Source organism: Peromyscus eremicus, chromosome 12 (assembly GCF_949786415.1).
Source record: "Peromyscus eremicus chromosome 12, PerEre_H2_v1, whole genome shotgun sequence".
NCBI lineage: Eukaryota > Metazoa > Chordata > Mammalia > Rodentia > Cricetidae > Peromyscus > Peromyscus eremicus.
In genome coordinates this window covers 38,493,640-38,517,688 of record NC_081428.1, presented here as the reverse complement: position 1 = coordinate 38,517,688, position 24,049 = coordinate 38,493,640, and the positions used below count along the sequence as shown (strand labels likewise).

General features: G+C 42.9%; 1 protein-coding gene across 3 annotated transcripts; it reads right to left on the bottom strand.

Moving 5' to 3' along the window:
- Window positions 1–4,661: 4,661 nt before the first annotated feature.
- LOC131922150 (cell cycle control protein 50C) lies at window positions 4,662–23,800 on the bottom strand. Of its 3 annotated transcripts, XM_059276852.1 has the most exons (8): window positions 23,373–23,800; window positions 21,944–22,142; window positions 19,047–19,157; window positions 15,619–15,720; window positions 14,633–14,720; window positions 14,066–14,206; window positions 8,478–8,687; window positions 4,662–5,125 (listed from the first exon to the last, which is right to left on the bottom strand). In XM_059276852.1, the coding sequence occupies exons 2-8, from the start codon at window positions 22,133–22,135 to the stop codon at window positions 4,941–4,943; spliced, it is 1,029 nt and encodes a 342-aa protein (XP_059132835.1). In that variant the 5' UTR covers window positions 22,136–22,142; window positions 23,373–23,800; the 3' UTR covers window positions 4,662–4,940. The 3 variants fall into 3 exon arrangements, with proteins under 3 accessions (XP_059132835.1, XP_059132833.1, XP_059132834.1); XM_059276850.1 differs by lacking the exon at window positions 19,047–19,157; XM_059276851.1 differs by lacking the exon at window positions 19,047–19,157 and having other exon boundaries at window positions 23,732–23,740.
- Between the last annotated feature and the right edge of the window lie 249 nt (window positions 23,801–24,049).

The window sequence follows — 24,049 nt, the reverse complement described above, 5'->3', positions numbered from 1 at the left end:
AGTAAGAAAAGCAGAACCTACCTCTGGAAGCAAGACCCAAGCTCCGCACTCATAGAAGGGAGATCCGTTGCTAGGCAGTAGTTCACTCTCTAGATTTCGAAGACTTCCTACATTTGTCAGAATAGTTCTGAATCATCCGGTGGAGACCACAGGACAGAATGCTGATACTGGACGACTTTCCTCTGCGCAGCAAAGTTCCCTGCTTCTAAATGAACTGTCCCCACTGCCGTCTGAGACACTGTAATCCAAATTTCTCTATTTCACCACCTTCTTTCCTAATCATTTTACCACATCATCATTTTTTAGGGGAGAAAAGATGAGGATTTTTTTTAAAGCCTCACTCCAAAATGAAGTCTCTCTGAAACACTGATCTGTTACTAGGTTAAAAAAACAAACTAACAACATAGTTTTTAGGAATCTGCTTAATAGAGACTTCAGAAAAACTTAAAAACTTTTTTTTTTTTTGAGACAAGGTTTTGCTGCAAAGCCTAGGCTGGCCTAATATTGGCCATCCTCCTGCCTCAGCCTCCCTCATACTAGGATTACAGGTATGCTCAACCATACTTGGCCTTCCAAGGGTAACTCTATTTGGCAAACAAAAGCCGAGTTAGCAATGGAATTGTGAGCCAGTCCTGGTGAAAGAGACTCTGGGTTGAACCTTTGAGTGGCTCCCTTGGCTCTCAGGACAGGAAATGGACTTTGCTGTGGAGAAGCCAGCAAAGAGCTGCTTTTGTGGTACAACCACTTACGGATATTCAGAGACAAAAAATGTTGATAACCACAGGCCACGGTGCTGGGGAATTGCTGGACACATTGCAAAGCAGCCGTTGGAAGCTTTGTTTCCTCTTATGAACATTGCATTCATGAAGCCAGTGCCAAGCAACACAGCAGATGAAACCCCAGCCTTCTTAGGCTGGTTTCATTGGGATGGCTGCAACACTGGCTGGGGAAGGATGCTTTGTCAAAGCCAGTGGGTATTCTGGCTTAGGCGTTCTGGAGTTATGTGGAAGGAGTTGGAAGTCTGGTGCTGCTGGGAACATTTCCTTAATCCATAACATAAAGGAACCGAGAAAAACCTAGAAGAGCGGGGGAATCATGATCAACCATGGGATGAAGGTGTACATTTGTGGGGGGCTACCAAAGTTGATGCAAGACTAATGAGGAATGAAGAAAATCTCACAAGGCCCCACCCTAGATAAAGAACTGCAGACACCTAATGGTTGCTGAGAGACAGTGAGTTAGCCTTTCCCAGGGATGAGGCCTCTCTAATTGGTTATCCCAATACAAAGTAAACAGCCCTGAAACCATGTGCACACAAACAAAAATGGACACAGTGGGTCGTATTTATGTATTTCAATCTCTCTTTCTCTCTCTCTCTCTCTCTCTCTCTCTCTCTCTCTCTGTGTGTGTGTGTAATAATAATAATCAAAGCAAAAGATGCTCTCATTTTGAAAGTGATGGGGGGCGGGGTGGGACTTGGGTGGAGTTGGATGGAAAAACAAAGGTTGATGTAGGATAAAACCCCTTCACAGCTGGGGCGCTGGCTCCTCTGGCTGCCCTCAGCATTGTGAGCTTGCCACACAAGGCCATAGCCTAATAGGTACATTTTGAATAAACATCAGCTCTACATTACCACCATCACCATTGCCATCGTCGTCATCATTATCACAGGGTATCGTGTATCCCATACTGGCCTCAGATTCACAGTGTGGCTGATTATAAGCTTGAACTCAGGATCCTCTGCCTTTACTTCTTGAGCGATTGCAGGCATACAGACACCATCACACATGGGACTTATACGGTGCTGGAAAGTGAAATTCAAGGCCTTGTACATGCTGATACAGTATCATAGTATATGGACAAAGGAAATTGAGATCTAATGGCTACATTTATGCCTTTCCTAATCAGCACTGTAATGGAGGAATGTGGACTAAAAAAATATAAGGGATGGGGGTCTGAAGTCAGTGGGCTTGATTTCAATCAGACCTTCTTATAACTCTGCCCTGGACAGGTCACCTAAAGCACCAGCAGTAACTCAGCCACAGCCTCGGCCCAACTCTACATCGTTGTTCTCTCGTAACTCCATCCTATGCAGTCCTATTCCCAATGCCTCTGTCCCTGCATCTAAAATACACACCAAAATAGACGTGCCTTAAAGGTCTGGGTTTCCCAACAGTCCCAAGCTCCTCTTCTCGTGCTCTTATGCACTCAAACACACCCAGACTCACACTCAGACAGACTCTCACTGATTTTCCATTTTGTTCTTTTTCTCTTGCTCTCAAGTACATTCTTCCTCCTCTCTTTGCGTTGTTGTCAGGGTTGGAGACAGACTAGATTAGCACAGTTTCTCCAAGCTTGCACCAAATGCTTCACAGTGATATAGGAACAAGCCATGCACCATGGTATACACCTGTTGTTCTAACACTCAGGAGACCGAGGCAGGAGAATCATCTGGGCATAAGACATCCAAGACCATTCAATGAGATCCTAATACACATACCTGAAGAATTTAGAAACGTGCAGAAAGAAGGGGGTTATATGGTAGGAGTGGGGGTTAGGGACATGGAATGGGAGCCAATGAAAATCAGAGAATTCTAGTTTCCCACTACTGGGAGGTTGATGGTGAACAAGGAGGACTTCCAGACCATACCAGGGTGAGAGTCCTGTGGGGACAAATGGCTTTGGGTGTACTGGCTTTGGAGAAGCAAGAAAAAGGCACGAATGGCCATTTGTTTTTCTCAAATTGGTTTCTCGTGAATACAACTTATGTTTTTGTTCAGTTTCTCCCCATAAGCCAACACTAGCTCCAAGGGAAATCAAGAGTGCTTTCTTTGGGAAGGTGCTTACCCACTTGTTGAACACAGGTGCCTTCCTAGTTTCTATATGGTTAATTTTATGCCAACTTGGCCAAGCTATGGAGTTCCAAGATACCTGGGTGGGTTATTCTGGATGCTTCTGATGAGAATTACAACAGTGGACTCTTCATAAGCAGATTGTCCTACATAGTGTGTGGAACCCTGACTAGAAAAGGGTAGACTTTCTGATCAAGAGGGAACACTCAGCAAACTCGGAGTCCACCCACAGCATTACAGTTCTTGGCAGAATACTTTTGGACTTATTAACTGTAAGTCTTTTCTTGAGCAGGACTCATCTACTAGAATGTACAGTTCCCAACAATAACACAAGCCAATTATAAGGAATGTTTAGCTACCAACATCACACACACACACACACACACACACACACACACACACACACAGAGAGAGAGAGAGAGAGAGAGAGAGAGAGAGAGACAGAGAGAGAGAGAGAGAGAGAGAGAGAGAGAGAGAGAGAGAGAGAGAGATTTTTCTGTCTTACCAATACATCCCTAACTGATACAGCATCTTTATACCTTATATCCTTATGAGTTTGAGATACAGCCATTGTATTTGCTTTCTCTAATTAGCACTGAAAAGGAGAGTTGTGGGACAGAGGGCCAGGAGCTCAGGGTCAGAGGTTAGTTTTGCTCTGTTCTGGAACCCCCAAACCCCAGAAACAATTGCTGAGATGATTACAGCATCAACAGACAGTGGTGTAGCGACTTTCTGCTGCCGCTTACCCTGTGCTTGAAATAACAAGTTCCATGTGTGGATAGAATTCAAGTAGTCAACATCCCTGTTGAGCCTGGCGTGATGGTTAATACTGACAGTTAACTTCACAGGACTTAGAATCACGTAAGAGACAAGCCTCTGGGAAGACCTGTGAGGAACTGTCTACTCTAAGCTGAGGTGGAAGACCCAAGATACATGTGGGCAGCACCACTCCATGGGCTGGAGTCCCAGACTACATAAAAAGCAAAGGCCAGCTGAGCATCAGCAGTCATCTCGCGCTCTGATTTCTGACTCCTCGTGCAATGTGGCCAGCTGCCTCCTGCTCTTAGCAGCCGTACCTTCGCCGACAAGATGGACTGGAACTATAAACCCAAACAACCCCCTCCTCTCTTAAGTTGCTGCTGCTTCAGCTTTTCCTTTTTCTTTCTTTGTAGACCGGGCTGGCCCTGAACTCACAGAGATCCACCTAACTCTGCCTCCCGACTGCTGGGATTAACGGTGTGCACCACCACCGACAGGCTCAGGCCTGCCTTCAAAAATGCTTCAGGTGTTTGATCACAGCAAGGCAGATAACTAATATAACTAGTGTAATGGTACATGCTTATGATCTTAGCACTAGGGAAACTGAGGCAGGAGGCCAGTCTGCGTAGACAGTGAGTTTGAGGCCGGCCATCATTCATATTCTAGATAGTGTCATTTTAATATCAGGCCTAGAATTGCTTTGTGTCCTCAACAGGCTCAAAATAGTTTAAAGGATTAGTAACTCTTAGTGCTATTATCTTGTAACATTAAAGAAACTTTCTTTTTGATGTATTTTAGATACTCAGGGCATAGGTAAACATTGCTTGGTCTATTCTTAGCATAAAACTTGGTTGCAACTCAGTTCTACTGCTCAGCTCAACAACTGTGCTTTGAAAAAAATCTATAAATTCATCCAGCCAGAAAACCAAGTCTAATTGGACAGCTAAAAGGACTCAGTTCCGGCTTGCTTGCTCTTATTGTCATGGCAGACCCCTGGGGAACTCACCCACTCTCAAGTACAAGAACTTCAAATTCTTAACACTTGGTCTGGAGTTCAAAAATCATTTATTGTCTTCATTCCAAGAACATTTTACTGCACATATTTTCCGCCTCCTCTTCTTCCTCCTCTTCCCCCCTTCTCTTCACCCCACTCTGGGAAACTCATTATTTATCCACATAGTTGGGATTATATTTGATTGAGTCGATCCAGTAACCCCTTGTTGAGATAGCTCAGAAATGTTTCCAGCTTTGCCAGAGATCTTTGGTTCTTTTACTTCGTTGTCCATTTCTGCCTTCTGCTATTCTTCTTTTCAAACCTTGATTTCCCTCCTACAGGAAACATTTTCTATTCCTTTTCAGCATCAAGTAAATTGCCAGGATGGCAAAAGAGGCCAACAATGTCAAGGCCCCTGTCACTGTGTAAGTAAGCCCCAAGAAAAGGCCACCTCCTCCAATCCACGTCAGGGTGGAAAGAACAACAGATTTTTCTCCCTGGAACACAGTAACTGGAAAATCTAGAAGATGTGTTAAGGATTCAGTATTTTTCATCGGTACCATGGCATATACAAATACACTACATTAAATTATATAAAATTGACCTTTTTCCGTAGACATGAAACAGTTATTCATGTTTCAACACAGTCAACTAGTACTCTATTTTGCTAGAACAAAATTAGTCAGTACAATGGTCCCCTCCACATAGCTATAGTGTACAAAAGAGATGCTGAAGTATATTGATCAGAATGATTTGCCAGCAGCTAGATAAGGAGCAGATATCTAACTGCCTTTGATGAATCTAAGGTAGCACAAAGAATATAAATAGTGTTCACAGCAAGCCGAAAGTTTTCTTCGTGAATCAGAAGACTCCGGAGAGGCTAAGTTCCTTAACAGGCCAAAGCACGGATCCTCCCCACAGATAAGATTCTTTAAGAAGAATGAGAATAATAAATAAAGCAGAATGGACAGTGTAACGTTTTTGGTGAGAACACTAAGGGTGGCGGGTTTGTTAGGGTTCTGCAAAGGCAGTGTCCCTGTTACTGGTGAGAAAGTGTTTGAAGTGGGTTTGCTATGCCGCATTTGAATGATGTCATCTTCATGATGCATGCGGCCTGAGGGTTTTCAACATCTGGTGCCTTTTGTAAATGAAACTAATAAACAAACAAAGCCTTCTCATAGCAACACAGAGGACAGAGGCATTTCCCAGCAAAGCTCTTAAAAGGCTTCCAATCTCTTGGCAACATGCTATTTAAAGACAAAGAGCAAACATGTTAGAGACACGTTCTCTGTTTCTTTTTTTAATCCTGGAATTCTTCATTGTCACCTGGTCCTTGGGTGCTGCCTTACCTCATCTTCCTGCCTGTGTTCTCTCCTAGTTCATTTGAAAGGGAGCGTCCTATCCTCACCTGGAGGGCATCATTTTCCCCTTTAGTGGCAGGCACTACTACAGTAGGCTTTAGCTCCAGTCTAGGCTTCAGCCAGGTCACACAGGGGTAGTGTGAGCAAGAGGGCTCACGCTCAGGGTTGAATTTGTGCATGGACCATCGAGAGATCAGCATTCGAGAGTGGCTGTTAGCAGTCACAGAGGAGAGCATGTCTGGAGGGGAAAAACTGTCTCCCTTGTAGGACGCGGCTTCCTTTCCTCACTCCCAAACCCAAATTGTAGCAAGGGGTGAAGGCAGCATTTTTGATCATGTTTTTTCCTCTGCAGTTTCCTGTGTAGTTTACTGTTATGATAGTCAGGAAGTCTCAAGAGAGTCAACTTGAGAGACACTCACCAGGCAACATCCACTCTCTGTTTTAAAGCAACTACTGCAAAAGAAAACTAAAGGCTGACGAGGTAGAGATGTCACGTCAGCAGGGACCTCATAGAGGAGCACCCCTACTCTCCCGTGGAAGAGTTCCACACACCTCCTCTAGGAGAAAGAAAAAATCCTGTGGTAGGGCAAAGGACCACATGTGGACATATGCATTTCACATTGTGTCAAGGCTTTTCTATCCCAGGACTAGTCATATAGTTCAGTGGAGGAGCATTTGCTTAGTGTGCCTATGGTTCTGGGTCCAATCCCTGGCATTGAAAAATAAAACAAGAATTTCTCATTGAACCTCTCTGGGAGTTAGAGAGACTGTGGAAGTGGACAAGTCAGTGGAGAAGCTCTGGCCTGCTGGGTGTCCTCTAGAACAATCCTAGCCAGTAACCCTGGTGTGGATGCCTAATTGGATGCTGCCAAGCTGGGTGAGAACCTAGCTAAGGAATCTACCTCCTTCAGGGAAATGAACTCTGAAGACCACAGTTAGTATCAATGTAAATATGTAACTGCTTAAAGATAAGACTTGGTTACATTTTATAGTTAAAACTTCATTTTTTTTAAATCCAGACTCACATTTGTATCTTTAAATTCGGAGGAAAAATCATAATCCATTATTAGAACACATGTCTCCTAACTCGGCCCATATGCCTGTTACTAAGACATGGTCTCCCACTGGCAGGCTCTGTACCTAAGGGAGGAAGAGCACACATCTGCAGTGCAGAGCTCACAGCATTCCTGGCCTGGATCGCAACAAGCTGTCCACATCCACAATGACGTCTTCATTGAGGGAGCCATTGTTTGCTGGATGGTCTCTATCTAGCCCATAGGTAGGTTTGGTCATGTACAGAGCTTCCCATTTCCCAGGGTGATGCGTCGGGGAGATGGGGGCTCCCTTGCTCTAACACACTTTTATCTAAAGGTTCTATGGTCTGTGTCAGTGTCTGCTATTCCAGTCTGCCTTCCAGATGTACTTATTACCCCCCCCCCTTTATTTTTTTATTCTCCATCTCACTCTACTCAATATGGCATGCTTCACCTCACTGCTTTAGATGTCTAGATCTACTGTTTATTGGTCTTTCTTGGGGACAAAAATACTCCTTTCCTGTTTCCATACCTGATATTGCTACTGCCTGTTGTTCCTTAAAAAAAGACACATAAATAATTTGGACACTTTTATATGATGATGTTATAGTTGATGATATTAGCGAAAGAAGACATATCTTTGGGCTTAAGGTACTTGAAAATCAGCAAGTGCAAGAAGGGCATGCTGACCTTCCATCCTCTTCTGATGACATGGAGAGGAATGAAACACGCCCTCTGACACTAGAATTACTTTTTGCTAGGTGTGGGGACAAATGCCTTTAATCTCAGTGCTTGGGAGGCAGAAGTAGGAAGATCTCTGTGCATTTGAGGTTAGCCTGGTCTACATAGTGAGTTCCAGGATAGCCAGAGCTACATAGTGAGACCCTAACACAAAAAGAAAGAGAGAAAGAAAGAAAGAAAGAAAGAAAGAAAGAAAGAAAGAAAGAAAGAAAGAAAGAAAGAAAGAAGGTAGGAAAGAAAGAGAGAAGGAAAGAGAGAAAGAAAGGAAGGAAGAAAGGAAGAAAAAAGAAAGAAAGAAAAGAAGGAAGGAAGGAAGGAAGGAAGGAAGGGAGAAAGAAAATATCTTTACCATCAGAAGTCAACCTGTGAAGACAAATTTGGTTAAACTAACCCTCAGCAGTTCTTCCATAATTGACACTTCTTTAAAACTAGTGTGTAAATACATGCAGTCACTTCTTTGGGTCTCTCTATTTCTTGGGAGGGTTCCAAACTACAATATAAACAAAATTTGCATATTCTTCTCTTGACATGTCAGTCCTGAGATAGAACCTCCCCCTCCCCACCCCCAAATCAAGGAGGAGGCATTTTCCTCCTCTGTGTGTATTACTATAAAGTGGCTATTGTTTTTTAGTGGTACACATATTTGGCTGGAGGACAGAAACAGAATGTAAGAACTCAACAATGAGCAGCCAGATTTTGCCTTCACTCTGGGAAAAGGAAGTGGCATAAAGGATACTATAGGATATGTTGAAACTGTAGTTACCAGCAGGTAAACCGTCAACAAAATTGTGCACACGATTGAGTCGGCGGTACAGTTTTTTGAAAGTGGGAAAGGCAGCTGTCCGCATCCATACAATGAGGTCCTCATTGATGAAGCCATTGTTTCCTGGGTCATCTGTGTCTAGCTCATAGATAGGTTTGGCCCAATGCGGAGGCTTTGCACTTCCTGGGGGAGTGGGGGATGAAGAATATGGTAGAGAAAAGTCAGCTCTCCCTTTAGTTTTCCTTAGAGGAAGAACTGCATTCACAACAAAGGAGAAATTTGACTTTAAAAGAAGAATGTGTGTGTAAGTTTAATATGTAATCCTTAATTGTATTGGTTTAAAACATTTGAAGAAAGAGTGTATGATAATTTTGTAGGGTTAATAAGAGATATCAGAGACACCACAGCTAGCTCCTGCGGTAAGGGTGAGTGCTGTCAAGACTGAAGACCCGAGTTCAATCCCTGGAACCCACATAGTGGGAGATGAGAACCAGCTCTCAAAAGCTATCTTCTGACCTCCTGCACATGCACCACAGCATACTCATTCCCTGTCCCTCTACCCACCCACGCTCACCTCATGATCATAGAAATACATTCTAAAAAACAAGAACAGGAAGAGAAAGTGGGAGGGAGTAACCAGCACTGGAATCACAGGCTTGTATGAAGTCAGGAGACCAGACTCGGACTTTGCCCCAACTCTCACGCTTTGATTTTCTGCTGACAGCATTGCTATCCCCACTCTACAAAGCACCCTTGAAAACAGACTTGCCCTCATCTGTTCCCTATCATTTATTCCAGCACCTGGAACACAATAGGTATTCAATTATCAATCAATGCTTGATGAAGGGATCAAAGAGTCTTATTCAACCTGCCAAAAGTTGATAGAATCCATGTTGAATTTCAGAGAGCTAATCAACAACAGTAAATTGTGTGAGGGACTTTTTACTACTGTATGGCTAGTCCTTCTACTGATGGGGACTCAAAAGATAAATAAGAAGCCTCTTGGATGGGTATGGTGTCACATCCTTTTAATCCCAGCACTGAGAGGTAGAGACAGGTGATTCTATGAGTTCTCAGTCAGTCAAGGGTACACGGTGAGACCTTGCCTCAAAGACAACAACAACAACAAATCCCATAACCAGAACACCATTCTTCTCCAATGCTTCTAATAGAGCCCCCAGGTACAGGCTAAGGTACTTATCAAAGCTATACTAAGTCTGGTATGATTAGTCTACTGGAGTAGTTTATACCATACATGTCCCTCTGGAAATAATCCTGTGCTGGAGAATCCTCCTCTGCAAATATCATGGAACCTGTCTATTTTAGCCTTTCCCAAGACATCAGTCATTGATTCTAATTAAAAAATGTGTTTGGAACCTACATTGTAGAACCCAGCTACTTACTAGTTTACTTACATGGTTACTTGTAACCATGACCCAAGGCGATGTGTGCCAGGGACAACTGGGGCCAGAACACTGCTTGTAGAAATGCGGGTTTTAAGACCTCCCTATCACCTTCCAATCTCACCACTTCCCATATATCTGGATAGTATCAGATGCATGCATGGTCTGGTCTGAGACATCAGCTTTCTTCATTTTCCAAGTTAATTTGGGTCATTTGTTTTCATTCATTCATTGATTCATTCATTAATACCATTTCTTGATTGTTTACTTTGTATCAAAGGTCAAGGATAAAAAAACTGTGTAAGATCTTTGAAGGAACTCACAGACTACTACACAGACTATAATGTGATAACACTTTGAGGCAGGAACACAGGATGGCAAAGGATAAGAGAAATTTAAGGACTCTACAGTATAGGCCTACAGATATTGTGGTAAGACAAAGCAATAAAATGTTGTCAAGTTCCTTGAAAAACTAGTGATTGATTGTAGATGCAGGGACTAGGCAGCACAGGGCAGCCCCAGTTGATGTCTGCTGCCCATGAGTCCATGCAATTTGGTATTTATTGCAAACAGTCTGTACACATGTAACTTCACTCTTTCAGCCTCTAGACATGGTCTTGCCTAGTGTGTGAGACGTACACGTGCAGTGAATGGGGCAACTACTTGAACTTGTGATTGTGTCTGAAAGATGAGTGGAGACTTTTTCAGTCAAACTACAACGGAAGGTATCTCTAAGGCCCTGCCAGCTGCTCAACATTCCAGCTAGCAGGCATGCAGTTTCTGACTTTACTGGTTAGATGTGTGAGGCTGCCGGGCTGTAACTCAGGGGGGTGGTGTTTTGGGGTTGGAGTTTAGGCAACAACAGGTCTAGCTGTGTGTTCATGATGCTTCTGTAGGAAATGGATGCTGAGCAGTCCAGCTGAGAAGCATGTACACTCTAAATGGCCACTTTATGATATGGTGTGAACAGATCACTAGGTATGATTAGGTATCAGATTTTTATTTTATAATAAATCCTTTTAGCTGTGAAGAGCTAAAAACTGGAATGCATGTTTAATGTAAAATTAAGTGTATTTTCTTAAAGTTGCTGAAAACGACTCAGTTTGGTTGACATCATCCAACCACAGCAACCACAATGATGTTAATGACCATGTGAAAATAAAAAAAAAAAAAAGTAAATCAGAAGAACACCTGAACTTATTTCAAAAGTTTGTGATTAAAGACTGTATCCAGACAATGGTTTAACTCCTACAGAAAGTCCATTTATATATCTTTCTGGGAGCATGGCTTCATTAAGATTAAATGGAGCTGGGCATGGTGGCATTAACCTTCACACCCAGCACTCAGTAGGCAGGGTCAGGAGCATCTCCATGAGGCCAAGGCCTGCCACAGTGAGACTATAAGACCCTGATTCCAGAAAATAAGAAATAAATGGATTTATTTTTATTTTCATTTTGTTGTTGTGGTTGTTTATATAGTTTTTTGATACAAAGTCCTTTCCCACATTCCTGAGTGCTGGGATGGGCAGTGTACTTAGCCTACCTAGTTTCAGTGTGTGTGTGTGTGTGTGTGTGTGTGTGTGTGTGTGTGTGTGTGTGTGTGAAGGTGTACCTGTGTCCACGCTCATAATAAACACTGGGTGTCAGTCAATGTGCATAGCTTTTTGAGATAGGGTCTCTCCTAAACCTAGGGTATGCCAATTGGTTAAACTGGCTGGCTAGGAGCTCCAGGGATCTACCTGTTTCTCCAGTTCCCTGCCCCAGGACTAGGGTCACAAGTGTGCATTGCCACATTCAGCCTTTTATGCAGATACCAGGGATTTGAACTCAGATCCTCACGCTGCAGCAAGCACTTTAAACTACTGAGCTCTCTATCTCTCTAGCCCCTAGGTTTTTACTTAAATTTTTTTCATAGCCAAAGAAAAGGTCTTAATGTGTTAACTTCATTAGCACTAAAGAACTGTGAACAGTTAAATGAAGCTAGTTTTATGTGAATGTCTTCAGAAGGGAAAATTCAAGCAATAATAAACCCTTGGGTTTAATTCCTCATAGAATCAAAGCAAAGCTTTTAGAAAGTCAATCATGAAGATAAAAATCTGGCATTTATTATAGATGTTACTATAAACTCACTTAAGAACTCCAACAATCAAGTTTAAATTGTTTGCTTTTATAGTAATAAAAGAAGTGCAAATTTGGTGGAGCAGTACCCCAGAGTGAAGCTAATTCCCTGAGCAAGTAGAGAAAGCAACAGAGAGGAAATGCCCTTAAACTGGTGTGGTACACGCCTAAATCACAGTAGTGCCCATTAATGCTACAACACATTACTTGTCAAGAGTTTCAGCCGGGCAGGGTGACGCATGCCTTTAATCCCAGCACTCGGGAGGCAGAGGCCAGGAGGATCTCTGTGAGTTCGAGGCTAGCCTGGGCTACCAAGTGAGTTCCAGGAGAGGTGCAAAGCTACACAGAGAAACCCTGTCTCGAAAAACAAAAAAACAAAAAACAACAAAACAACAATAACAACAAAAGTTTCAGCTGCACAAAGAAGTATTTTTTCTATATTGACAAAAAAATTGCAAAACACTCAGAGTGACATGTGTGACAGGCAGATACGTATTTCAGCAGGCATATCATTGAAGACAGTTTTTGGAATGCCTCAAACTTTAAGGAAGGCTTTTGCCTATCAGCAACTCATGTCGTGGTCTACAGTGATCCCCAACTTTTCTGTTTTTTAATGAGCCCTTTAACTTAGGGTTGCATTTTGTGCAAGACACTTGAAAACTTTTTTTAAAGTACGCAACATAGGTAATGTCAGAAGTGTTGGGTTGTGAAGACTTTGTGAGCGAAACTTATGGAAAACTAAGCTTCCAAACAAAGAAATGTTAAAATTTACTCAGGTGACAGTAAAGGAATAACTGAACGTATTACATAATGATAGTTCAAAATAAGATTCAATTTTTGAATTTCATAATTATGCCTCAGATTATTTTGACTTTTATAAAGACTATTGGTAGCACTCTTACTTTTGGTTAAAAAAAATTTCTGTGCCAGAATAAAGTGATATTGAGAAAGTCCAGGATTTATACTGTAGCATCTAAACTTCATGATACATTCAAAAAACCCAAAATAGAAAAAACTGTGGAGTAAAAAATGCCTAGGAAAATATTTGGATTAAAATACTAGCATATTTCACTACAATGAAATAAAAATTCACATTCTCCTCTGTACTGGCTGGTTTTGTGTGCTAACTCCATACAAACTAGTCATCAGAGAGGAAGGAGCCTTAGCTGAGGAAATGCCTCCATGAGATCCAGCTGTAAGGCGTTTTCTCATGTAGTGACCAATGAGGGATGGCGCAGCCCATAGTAGGTGGTGCCATCCCTGGGCTGTTAGTTCTGGGTTCCAGGGCAGTCAGGGGTACACAGAGAAATCCTGTCTCAAAACCCACTCAAAAATGTGTCCAGTTTCATGATAAATTGTAGCTTAAACATGAGTTTCCTAAAACATTTACTTTTTCTTTTTTTTTTTTTTTTGTTTTTTTTGTTTTTTTTTTTTTTTTTTCGAGACAGGGTTTCTCTGTGCAGCTTTGCGCCTTTTCCTGGAACTCACTTGGTAGCCCAGGCTGGCCTCGAACTCACAGAGATCCACCTGGCTCTGCCTCCCGAGTGCTGGGATTAAAGGCGTGCGTGCGTGCGCCGCCGCCGCCGCCGCCGCCGCCGCCGCCGCCGCCGCCGCCGCCGCCGCCGCCGCCGCCGCCACCACCACCGCCCGGCCTAAAACATTTACTTGTTCTTAATGGTTAATTTGAACAAAACACAGAACCAGTTATTTCATATAAACCATGGAGGTGCCCAGGATGGGGAAAGTGAGGGCAACAGGAATCAAAGAAATAAAAAAAGAAGCCTCGTGGGATCTTCTACACGCGCGCGCGCGCACGCACACACACACACACACACACACACACACACACACACTTATAAAAATAGGGAACCAGGCACACACCTTTGATCTCAGCACTCTGGAGGCAGAGGCCGGCAGATTTCTGAGTTCTGCAGTAGCCTGGTATACACAGTGAGTTCAGAACAGTCAGGACTATGTAGAGAGACCCTGTCTCCAAACATAGGGGTGGGGGAGCTCTATTGAGTAACTGTCTGGATCTTACCTGCAAAGGCACTAGCAAGATCACCGGCTCTTGGATTCCGAAATTTGACATACTTATCTGTCCACCATGTAAGCCCACTCTTTAGCATTGGGACTTCTATATTTATAGACGAATTAAGGTTGTATGAAAGAGTTATGGTATCTGAAAGGAAATTTAAAATTATAGTAGAGATGTTAGGTAGCTATTTTGCCACCTTTTAAAATGCAGACCCAGACCCAGACGAAAAACAAATTAGTTTTGTTTTTTTTTTTTTTTGCAGACACTCAACACGCCTACATGCCATACATGCTTAACCATGAGATCATTTTTTCTTTAACCAACATTGAGCCAATTATTGAAAAATATTCTTTGGCTCCATTTAATTGTGTTCTCTGACTGTTCTTCAGATTGCTGGCAAGGGAGAAGTTATTTACAAATGAAACACCAGACCTCAGTGTTCGGGCTTATTCTGGATAAAATACTTGGCGTTAAACAAGCAAATCAAACCAGCCACTCAGCTGCCCGGGTTGCATCCTGGATGTGGCGGTGGTTACACACTTAGGAAAGAGATAGGAAAAAGTCACCCACCGTTGAACATGCTGTTGGCAACTGCACCACAAGGAATGATGGGAGTGCCGTTGTGGGACAACTGGAATGGAGAACAGTTCTTAACATCCTGTGTGCAAGACCGTGTATCAGTGAGAAGTGCTTTTGGCAAACTCTCCGACTATTGAAAGAGAGAACACTGGCAATGTGCATCAACCCTTATTAGTGTGTTGGCATGGGCAAGGATTATGGACTGCTACCTGTTTTCCTCAGGGTTTCTGGCTCACTCAGACTAGAATATGTTCAGTCTTTGGAGACATACGTGCATACGGATGTCTAGGTATTTTATTTCCTTTTTAATAACACAGAGCATGCCAAAACTATTTGCAGGAAAATTTTTTTTTTACCTTGTTATGCTTAGTATCACATTAAGTCTACATGGGAACACTTCTAAAAATCTTTTTGTGAAAGTGTACCATATTCAGAAGAGTATTCGGGCCAGAATCCATAGCTAGATGACTTCATAGGGAACTGCTTGCTAAACATGTTTAGGTTATCACTTCCATAGACTGTCAGGATGGAATAACAATCCAGCTAGCTTCTCTTGTTAACATATAGGAACTACTGAGGATAATCATACAATCCTAGGTTACACCTAGGCTTTTATACCCCGTTAAACCAAAGCCTTTTATTAAAGCAAATTTCCTTTAAGTAGGATGGATCAAGGACCTCAGTTATAAAAAGGCGAACATGGTTAGCAAGTGAATCAAGCAGACACCAAGGTCTCTCAGAGCACAGGATAGCTACTTCGATGGCTAGCACTCACACTAACTGCTTTAAAGGGGGCCAGTGCTCGCTCCTGATAATATTTATCTAAAATGCTCAGCTCCTTCACTTTAAGAATGAAGTGAACATTTCTATCTTCAAAAACCTAGATTCTGAGCCCTGCCCAACTCTGGTCTTTTAGAATGAAGAAACCCCCTGGCTTAAACAGAAGAGAACATTACACCAATGGGACTGAGCCTTACCCAAATATCCTTCCCCACCAGTTGACTGTTGCTTCTCGATAAAATATATCGATAGAGGTTCTGATAGAAACCATACAATTTGTAGTACATATAAACATCACCCTGCATAGAAGAGAAATAAGAAGCAAATAAGATAAATTGACTGGGATATTAATAAACATTGACACCTTCTAAAAAAAAAAAAAACACCAGGAAACAGTATACAAAAACGTCAATGGGAACTGAAAGTTTCTTTTTGGAAACTAGAAACTCAAAAATAAAAAAAATGTTCGGAGATAGGGTCTCACTGTATAGTCCTGGTTGACATAGGACCAGGCCAGCCTTGAACTTAGGAGATCTGGCTTCCTCTATCTCTGGAGTGCTGGGATTAAAGATGTGTGCCGTCACCATTCCCAGCTTTAGGCTGTGTATTTTCAGTGCATAAATTCAGAGTTATGGATTTTGTCTCTTTGTGGCGATACCAGGAAAATACTTGGCATACCATGTTCTAAACTTTTAAAATAACTATTTACAAGATTGCAATATCTAGGTATTTTTTCTTGACGGAACATGTTTTTCTTTTTGGGGTTCCCCAATCAATCTGAAACAGCTGGAACATCAGCAGCACTGGTATAAGCTTTCCTGGCAGCCTCTTCGGTGTGGCAGCTTCCGGTACAACGTCATTACTTTTGTCAGCTTCAGAGTGGAGAGACAAGGACTGAAGCAGCTGAAGTGGTTTGAGTAATTAATATCCAACAACCTTCCAGTGATTTTCCCAGTAAGAGTGGGGTGCGTGACTTGATTAAGAGGAGACTGCTGTTCATCCAATATTTGCCGGTGCTCTTGAGTGGGACAGCAGTCAAAAGCTAATGACCTTGTATGTGAAGACCAGGCCATGTATTAAGATGTGCTGGAGACTATGCAGTATATTTATACTATGGCATAGTGAGACAGCAGAATACCCACAGCAGCCGCGGCTGTAGGTTAGGGACCTCTTGTCTGTGGTGCTGTCTCATTGTATCAACTGGTAGTCTAGGAGCAGTTGGGTGGATGGTAGTACTGGGTATATTTTGGGATGGATGAGGGCTGGCATGCTGAGGGTTTCAGTGAGGACTTGGTTTTAGATGAACAACCTTGCTAGGATAGGATGATTGTTTGGAGCTTGATTCTGAGTTTGTGGGGTAGTTGCCATGGGATGACCTGAAGGAGGTGCTGACTGGCAAGGTTGACTGTGGGTTTGTGTGTGTTGCTCAGTGGGATGGACCCAGGGCTTGTCTTTGCACTAAGCTGAAGCTGCACACAGCCATTTGGTGGTCATTGTTCTCTCATTTCAGAAGGTGTTTTAATGCTTCTTTGGGGGAGGACAAACATACCACACCAAACATTTTGCGTGTTACATTGATGTAAGCACCGAGAGCCATGAATACAGTTTCAAATCCAGGGGATGTAACTTAGAACTGGAGTCACTAAGCATGTGCAGGTGAATATGCAGGCTGGGCACATGGGAGGCAGGAGACTAGGAACTCCTTGTGCTCAGGCTCTGGTGAAGAACGTCATTAGCTTAGCAACAAGTTCTGTGCTTTCCCTAAGAGCGCAGATGGGTGGGAACTGATACTAGGTTTTCTCTTTGTGATTTTTCTTCCTTCAAAAACTTAAATATCCTGAGCCTTCAAGGAGGAAAGGAGGGAGGGGAATTCAGGAAGTATGGATAGACTCGAGGGCTAGAAGAAGGTCAAGAACGAGAGCAAGGAAGGTCGCAGGCTGCAGTATTTCTTCAAACCATTCAGCAAGCTGACAGGAAGGCTTGTGCGATGATGCCTCACAGGACGCTTCTCTTCTGGGGAGAGTCTACCTTAGTTACTGCTGTGATCAGCCAGTGGCCCCTAAGATCCCCTGGAAGCCTGGCCCTTGGGCCCAGAGCTAGGACCACACCTCAGCTACACTCCCCGCATGCAGCGCTGAGAAGAGATTTTTATGCCTCCATGGTTCTATCTAGCAGTCAAGACTCAAATGAAAAATGTATTTTATTCTACTTCTCAAAGATATTTCAAATGTCCATCCTGTGCTCTGCATTCTACACCCTTTCCTTGCAGTGTCCCCCACACAGACCTGGTTCCCTCTGTCAGGGTGGACAGCTCTCCTTGCCTCCTCCTGTTCTGGGAAGTTTCTTCACGGAATCTCCCCAGAACCTGTATTCACAGAGAGAGTTTAATCAGCCCAACAGCAGGGGTTTTTCTTTGTATTTCTTGGCATTCCTCACACTGCCAGTGAACCACGCTGAGAGCCTCTTTCGGATCCAGGAAATGCACTGGTAAGATGACTTGGGGTAGGAGAATCCACGGAGAAATCCGCCAGGTAAAACTCTTGACACTAACTTAACGTGTGACCTTAGCCAAGTCATGTAACTTCTCAGTCCATTAACGATTTCACTTAACACGAGGTGCTAAATGTAGTAAGTTCTATAGCCCTGTCCACACACATATTTATAATAGAACCTGTGTGATTGATCATACAAATCATGTTGGAAAGTTAAGAATCTTGAGGTTGGGGTGGGGGTGGGCTTTTTGGAGACAGGTAGAAACCTGATGCAAGGGAAACTCCCACAAGCCTACAAGGGTGACCCCAGCTAAGACGCCTAGCAAGAGTGAACTGAACTGGCCATCTCCTGTGATCAGATTGGTGACTACCCCAGTTGTCATCAGAGAGCCTTCATCCAGTAACTGATGGAAACAGACACAGAGACCCACAGCCAAACACTAGGAGAAGCTTGGGAAATCCTGCTGGAGAGAGGGACAAAGGATCATAGGAGCCAGAAGGTTCAAGGATATCACAAGAAAACCCACAGAATCAACTAACCTGGCTCATAAGAATTCATAGAGTCTGAACCAACAACCAGGGAGCCTGCATGAGACTGACCTGTCTACATTTATGTGACAGTTGTGTAGCTTGGTCTATTTGTGGAACTCATAACAATGAGAGCAGGTTCTGTCCTAATGCTTTGGCTAGCTCTTGGGAATCTATTCCTCACACTGCATTGCCTTGCCTAGTCTAAATACAAGGGGAGGTGCCTAGTCTTATGGCAACTTGATATGCCATGCTTTGTTGATATCTATAGGCCCCCCCCCTTTTTGAATAGAAACAGGAAGAGTGGATTGGGGAGCAGGTATGGAGAGGGAATGGGAAGAAAGGAGAGAGGGGAAACTGGTCAGGATGTAAAATAAATAAATTAAATTAAAAATAGAATCTTGAGGCTTAGAAACAGAAAAAAAGCAACAATATAACAACACAAAAGGCATTGTGAGGTTGTAGGGTCATGGACTCAAGACTTATCATTTCTACCTTGCTTTATTTCTTATATCTTTCAGTTTTTGGAAAGCATTTGATGGAAAGTGCAAAAACAACATGCAGAAATATGTGGAGGTCCACCAGTATGAAGTGAATTGACTCACCTCCATTTTCTCTGGAAGGTAAAAGGGGACCGAGCAAGTGCACTCTTTGTCAAAGTTTGAGCTATCTTCCCGTAGCTGAGCACAATTTCCACATATATTTGTGTAATTAATCTGTCAGGCAGGGAAACACAATAATTCATGTAGAGGTTAGATGAGCCCACATCTGAAAATTCCATGTCCCAGCCTATCCAAAGTCTTCAGTTTTTTGGAGATGGAGCCCGTGGCATGGCTAGAGGACAGCCTGCAGTGTGGGTGTTCTTTTCTGGGGTGCTTGGGAGGAGGCCTTCTTACAAGTCTTCCACTGGGTCGCCAGAAGGCATTTTGCCACTGGCTGGGAACTCCCATATCTCTGTTGCACACTTCTGTGACTGGCTGGGAGGAAGCCACTTTCCCTCAGTCCTGAGTAGGGGCTGCTAGGAAGGCATTAGCCGGTGATTCACGAAAACCGTGCTTCCAGCCCGAGCCTAATCACCTTTACAGGAAACTAACTCTCTAGTTTCCATTTTTTTCTATGGAAAATATTCGCATTAATTACCTCACACGTCATCTGGAGGAAGTTACTGAAAGTGACAAAGCAGGAAAACAGTATTTCCAAAGGAGATTATTGATGTATGTGCAATAATTCTCAGCTTGAGAAAGTGGTGTGTTCTGCTTTTTGAAAGTTAAATTCTGTGGAAAAATTATATAATGAACTCTTTAAAAAAGAAAAAAAAAAAGAGTCAAGTGTCCCAAGTGAGTGACGCCTGTGTGCTCTGGCAAGGCACTCCGCACTCAGTTCTGGGAGGATGAAGCTGGAAGACAGTGGGAGGCAAGGTTCAGAGATGGGGTAGGGGCTTGGGGGACCAGGAACTGCGTGATCCCCAATCCTGTGGGCGGCTTCTGCTTCCCTGTCTATGATGAAGAGCAATCAGAGGATTCTGGCCGAGTGGTAGCTCAGAGAAGCAAGGAAGTGGCTTTTTCTCTGATAAGGTGCCAGTAGGATGTAGGATTCTTTTGGAGAGAAGACTGACAGGAAAAAAGGAATACTGAGTCTTTGTGAAGTCCCTTAGAGTTAAAACAGAAAAGCGAAGGGGAATATTAAAGTGCTACCAATGCTCTAAGTCACCATTCTCCACACCCACGGCGTGTGGAGAATTACTCTGAGAAAACTATTCCATTTCTGGTTGTGGAACCATGCTTCAACTTATAAAGAATGTTGGAGAACAGGACAGTATGCCAGTCAAGAGCAAGCACAGACAGCACACTGAACCACACCAAGGGAACTGGGGCTCCAGTGTGGCCAAAGTCCCCTTTTGACTGGAGGATTATTTTTGACCTCTAGGACCCGAAATTTTGATCATCAGCATATTTGGTAGAACAGTTTTATCTACCAGAGATGTCATACTGGAATGCACTTTATTTCATAGATTCCATTCCTTGGTGTAGGAACATAGAATTAGAAGAAATGTTTCATGACCACACAGTTTTTGATGAGATGGTATCTCTGATGCTTTCTACCTTTAAGAATTTTAGTGAGAAACACATATCCCCAATATACTAGGTACACAATGACAGTATTTTGCAATTCAGTGTTCAGCTGAATTTGTAAACCTTTAGATAAAAACAGAGCAAAGCGCCGGGCGGTGGTGGCGCACGCCTTTAATCCCAGCACTCGGGAGGCAGAGCCAGGCGGATCTCTGTGAGTTCGAGGCCAGCCTGGGCTACCAAGTGAGTTCCAGGAAAAGGCGCAAAGCTACACAGAGAAACCCTGTCTCGAAAAACAAAAAACAAAAAACAAAACAAAACAAAACAAAACAAAACAAAAAAACAGAGCAAAGACTGTAGTTTGCTATTCATAGAATTTGAGAGGCAGGTGTCATTCATACTTAAAGTGACTTGTAGAGAGTGATTCCTCTCATTGAATATATAGCTAAAGACAATGCAATTTAGCACATTAAAAAGATACCCATATTCCCACAATTGTTTGCAGTTCTATTCATAATATTATGGAATTGATCTCAATCTAATTGTCCAGGACAGATGAATACAGACAACGTAGTGTATCATATCTATAATGGAACATTATTAGGTCATAAAGATAAAACCTTGTCATTTGCAGCAAAATGAACAGCTATGGAGGCTACTAGAACAAGTGATATTGCATGCTGTCATTTATACATGGAAGCTTAAACAGTTCGTGTACAGGAGAAGAGTAGCCAGAGCTCAGGAAGGGAGGGCAGTGGGGGGAGGGATGAAGCTGACTGAAGTGACCCAAACACAGACAGAATAATCCTTGTGCTCCACAGGACAGTAGTGTATCAATGGCTCGTAGTAACTTCCTATATATTTCATAGCTATCTAGAAGAGAGGAACTAGAATCTAATCATAAAGAAAGCAAGGAGAGGAAAATGGCAATTCCCTTGGTTTGCTCAGTATGCATTTGTAAACATGTACTAAAACAACTCACTGTGCCCAGTAAACTATTACAACCATGACACGTTAACTACACAAGAATAACATTAAAAGCTCATATGCTTAAAAAAGAAAACCCAGATCTTTATTTTTGGCTCTGGGCTCATTAACATATGGATTACTGGGGTCTGGTGGGCTTTCGAACTACACCCTCCCCTTCTGCTTCTGTTTGTTGCTTGCTCACTTCTCCAAGATCATCTGACTTGGGCAGGCTTTTGTACGTAAATATGGCTGTAGATGATCAGCCATATTTACGTACAAATACGTACAAGAATGATGTCAACACAAAGGGCTCTTTTTCCATCTGCATCCCTGCCAGCCCAAAGTTGGGTGGATCCAGTCATACTTAGTTTCCCATTGAGAGGCTATGTTCTTAAAGTGACTGCTCCCATTTATAATCCCAAACTGAGCAACTTTGGAAATTAAAAGCGTAAACCACGACAAACCTCGATTTCCCTGGTGCTCTTTGCAGACAGTAGAAGGATGATGCCCATACAGAGGCAGAATCCTCCTGTGGCAAAAAAGATAGAGAGGACCACCGAGGCAGATAAATCTAGCTGGTGGGCAGGCAACGTTTGCTGCTTCAGGGCTGTGTTTTCTGGCATTCTGGACAGGTCATACTGGGGCATCATCTCCATTTTGGTCCTGTAGGTGACTTACAGACTTTAGGGATATTTAGAACATTCACACTTGTAGTCCTATCACATAATGCTAATACTACATGAAGAATGACATGAAGTTGTAAAGTTCTGTCTTGTTCTCTAGGCAGACCTGCTACCTGCATTAAGCAGAGCTCTCTCCAGTCACTGCTGGGTGCCCTTGATTTCAGTTCAGTAAGCCTGTTGTGTTAAATGCCAGGCCTAAGAGAGTTTGCCTTAGCGTCACTAAAAACCAACTGCTCACACTCAGAAGCAGTTGTTATGGGAAGGTTCTGAGGTTTGTTGGCTAAGTCGAGGCAAAAGCTTCCTAAGTGTATCTTTATGAACTTGTGTAAATCTTTGGTGATTAATACAATTGAAGTTAGGGCTATCAGCTTTCCTCCCAATACGGCTATTGCCTAACACGAACTAATATGATCTAAGTTGGGAAAATGCTCCGAGACCAGAGCTAGCTCTGCCATTTGTGAGGGAGAAAGGAGAAGCAAACAGGAATTTGCAGAATGTAGTTGCATGTATTAACATCACTAGCTTGCTTGCTTGCTTTCATACATAAGAAAGATCCAGACAGAAAATGTAGATGACAACATTTCCTCCTGGGGCTGGAGAGATGGCTCAATGGTTAAAAGCACTGGCTGCCCTTCCTGAGGACTCAAGCTCGATTCCCAGCACCCATAGGGCACTTCACAAGTGTCTTTAATTCCAGACCCAAGGGATCCAATACCCTCTTCTGGCCTCCTCAGGCATTGCATGCACATGGTGCACAGAAAAAATACTCCTGCACATGATTCAGGCAATATACTCATACATACAATATAAAATAAAAACCTTGAAAGAAAAAGGCTCCCCTTAGCCTCTCTCAAATCTACTCTTTAGAGGTTAGTGAAGCTTCATCGGATGTTCAGCCTTGCAATATGATATTAGTTCTGGTTTGAGGGTTTTCTCCCTTGGCCGTTAACAATTTATAAATATTCCTTTACGCAGGCTTTGAATTTTATAAAGTCGGCAGAGAAGCCATGGTGTGTCAATGACAAATGGCCCTGATTTAAAAGAACATCAAGTAAATGCAAATATATACAGTAGGAGGTTTCCAATTCAGAATCAGTCTTTATACTTGCAAAACAGACAAACAAAAAGAAAATCCCCCATGGGAGATTTCAGCATGCCATTTGAATCTGACCTATAAGTGGTCACTGGACAGGCTGCTGCTCTCACCTACCAGACAGCGTGAGAGGTCAGAGGACACAGTTAGCATCCGCTAGTTGTTTTGCTAAATGAACATGGCTAAGGGCTTGGCTTTAAAGAGCAGCCACATACTACAAGATTAGATTTATCTGTATAAAACTGCCCCACAAGACACCAGGCACGTTTGTGACTTAAGGTCCTGCTCCAATGTTGGAGCAGATAATGCTCAGCGAAAGGGTTATTTCTACCAGAGCATTAAGAACAGTATTTCTTAGCCTTCTAATAAAACAAGATTACAAACTTGAAAAAGCTTCACGGGTAGTTGTTAATCGTGCCTCTCCAGAAAATCAAATCCATAGACACGTAAGTATATATTATAAAGAATTGTCTCACACAATTTTAGAGGCTTAAGTCCAAAATCTGTGGAGTCCCGTCAGTGTCCCAGTTGAGTTCTGAAGACCAACAGACTGGCATAACCTCAGGAAGAGTCAGTTTTTCAGTTAGAATTCTGTTAGTTGGGGGTGGGGGAACTCAGCCTTCAGTTCTGGGCAGGTCTTAAATGGGGGGGGGGGCGGTGAATCCCACTCACATAATAGAGGGCAATCTGATTCAATTAAGTCTGATGATGTAAATGTTACTCTTACCACAGACAACCTCACAGAATAATGCCTCACTATCTGGCACCATGTGGCTCAGCCAAGTAGACATATT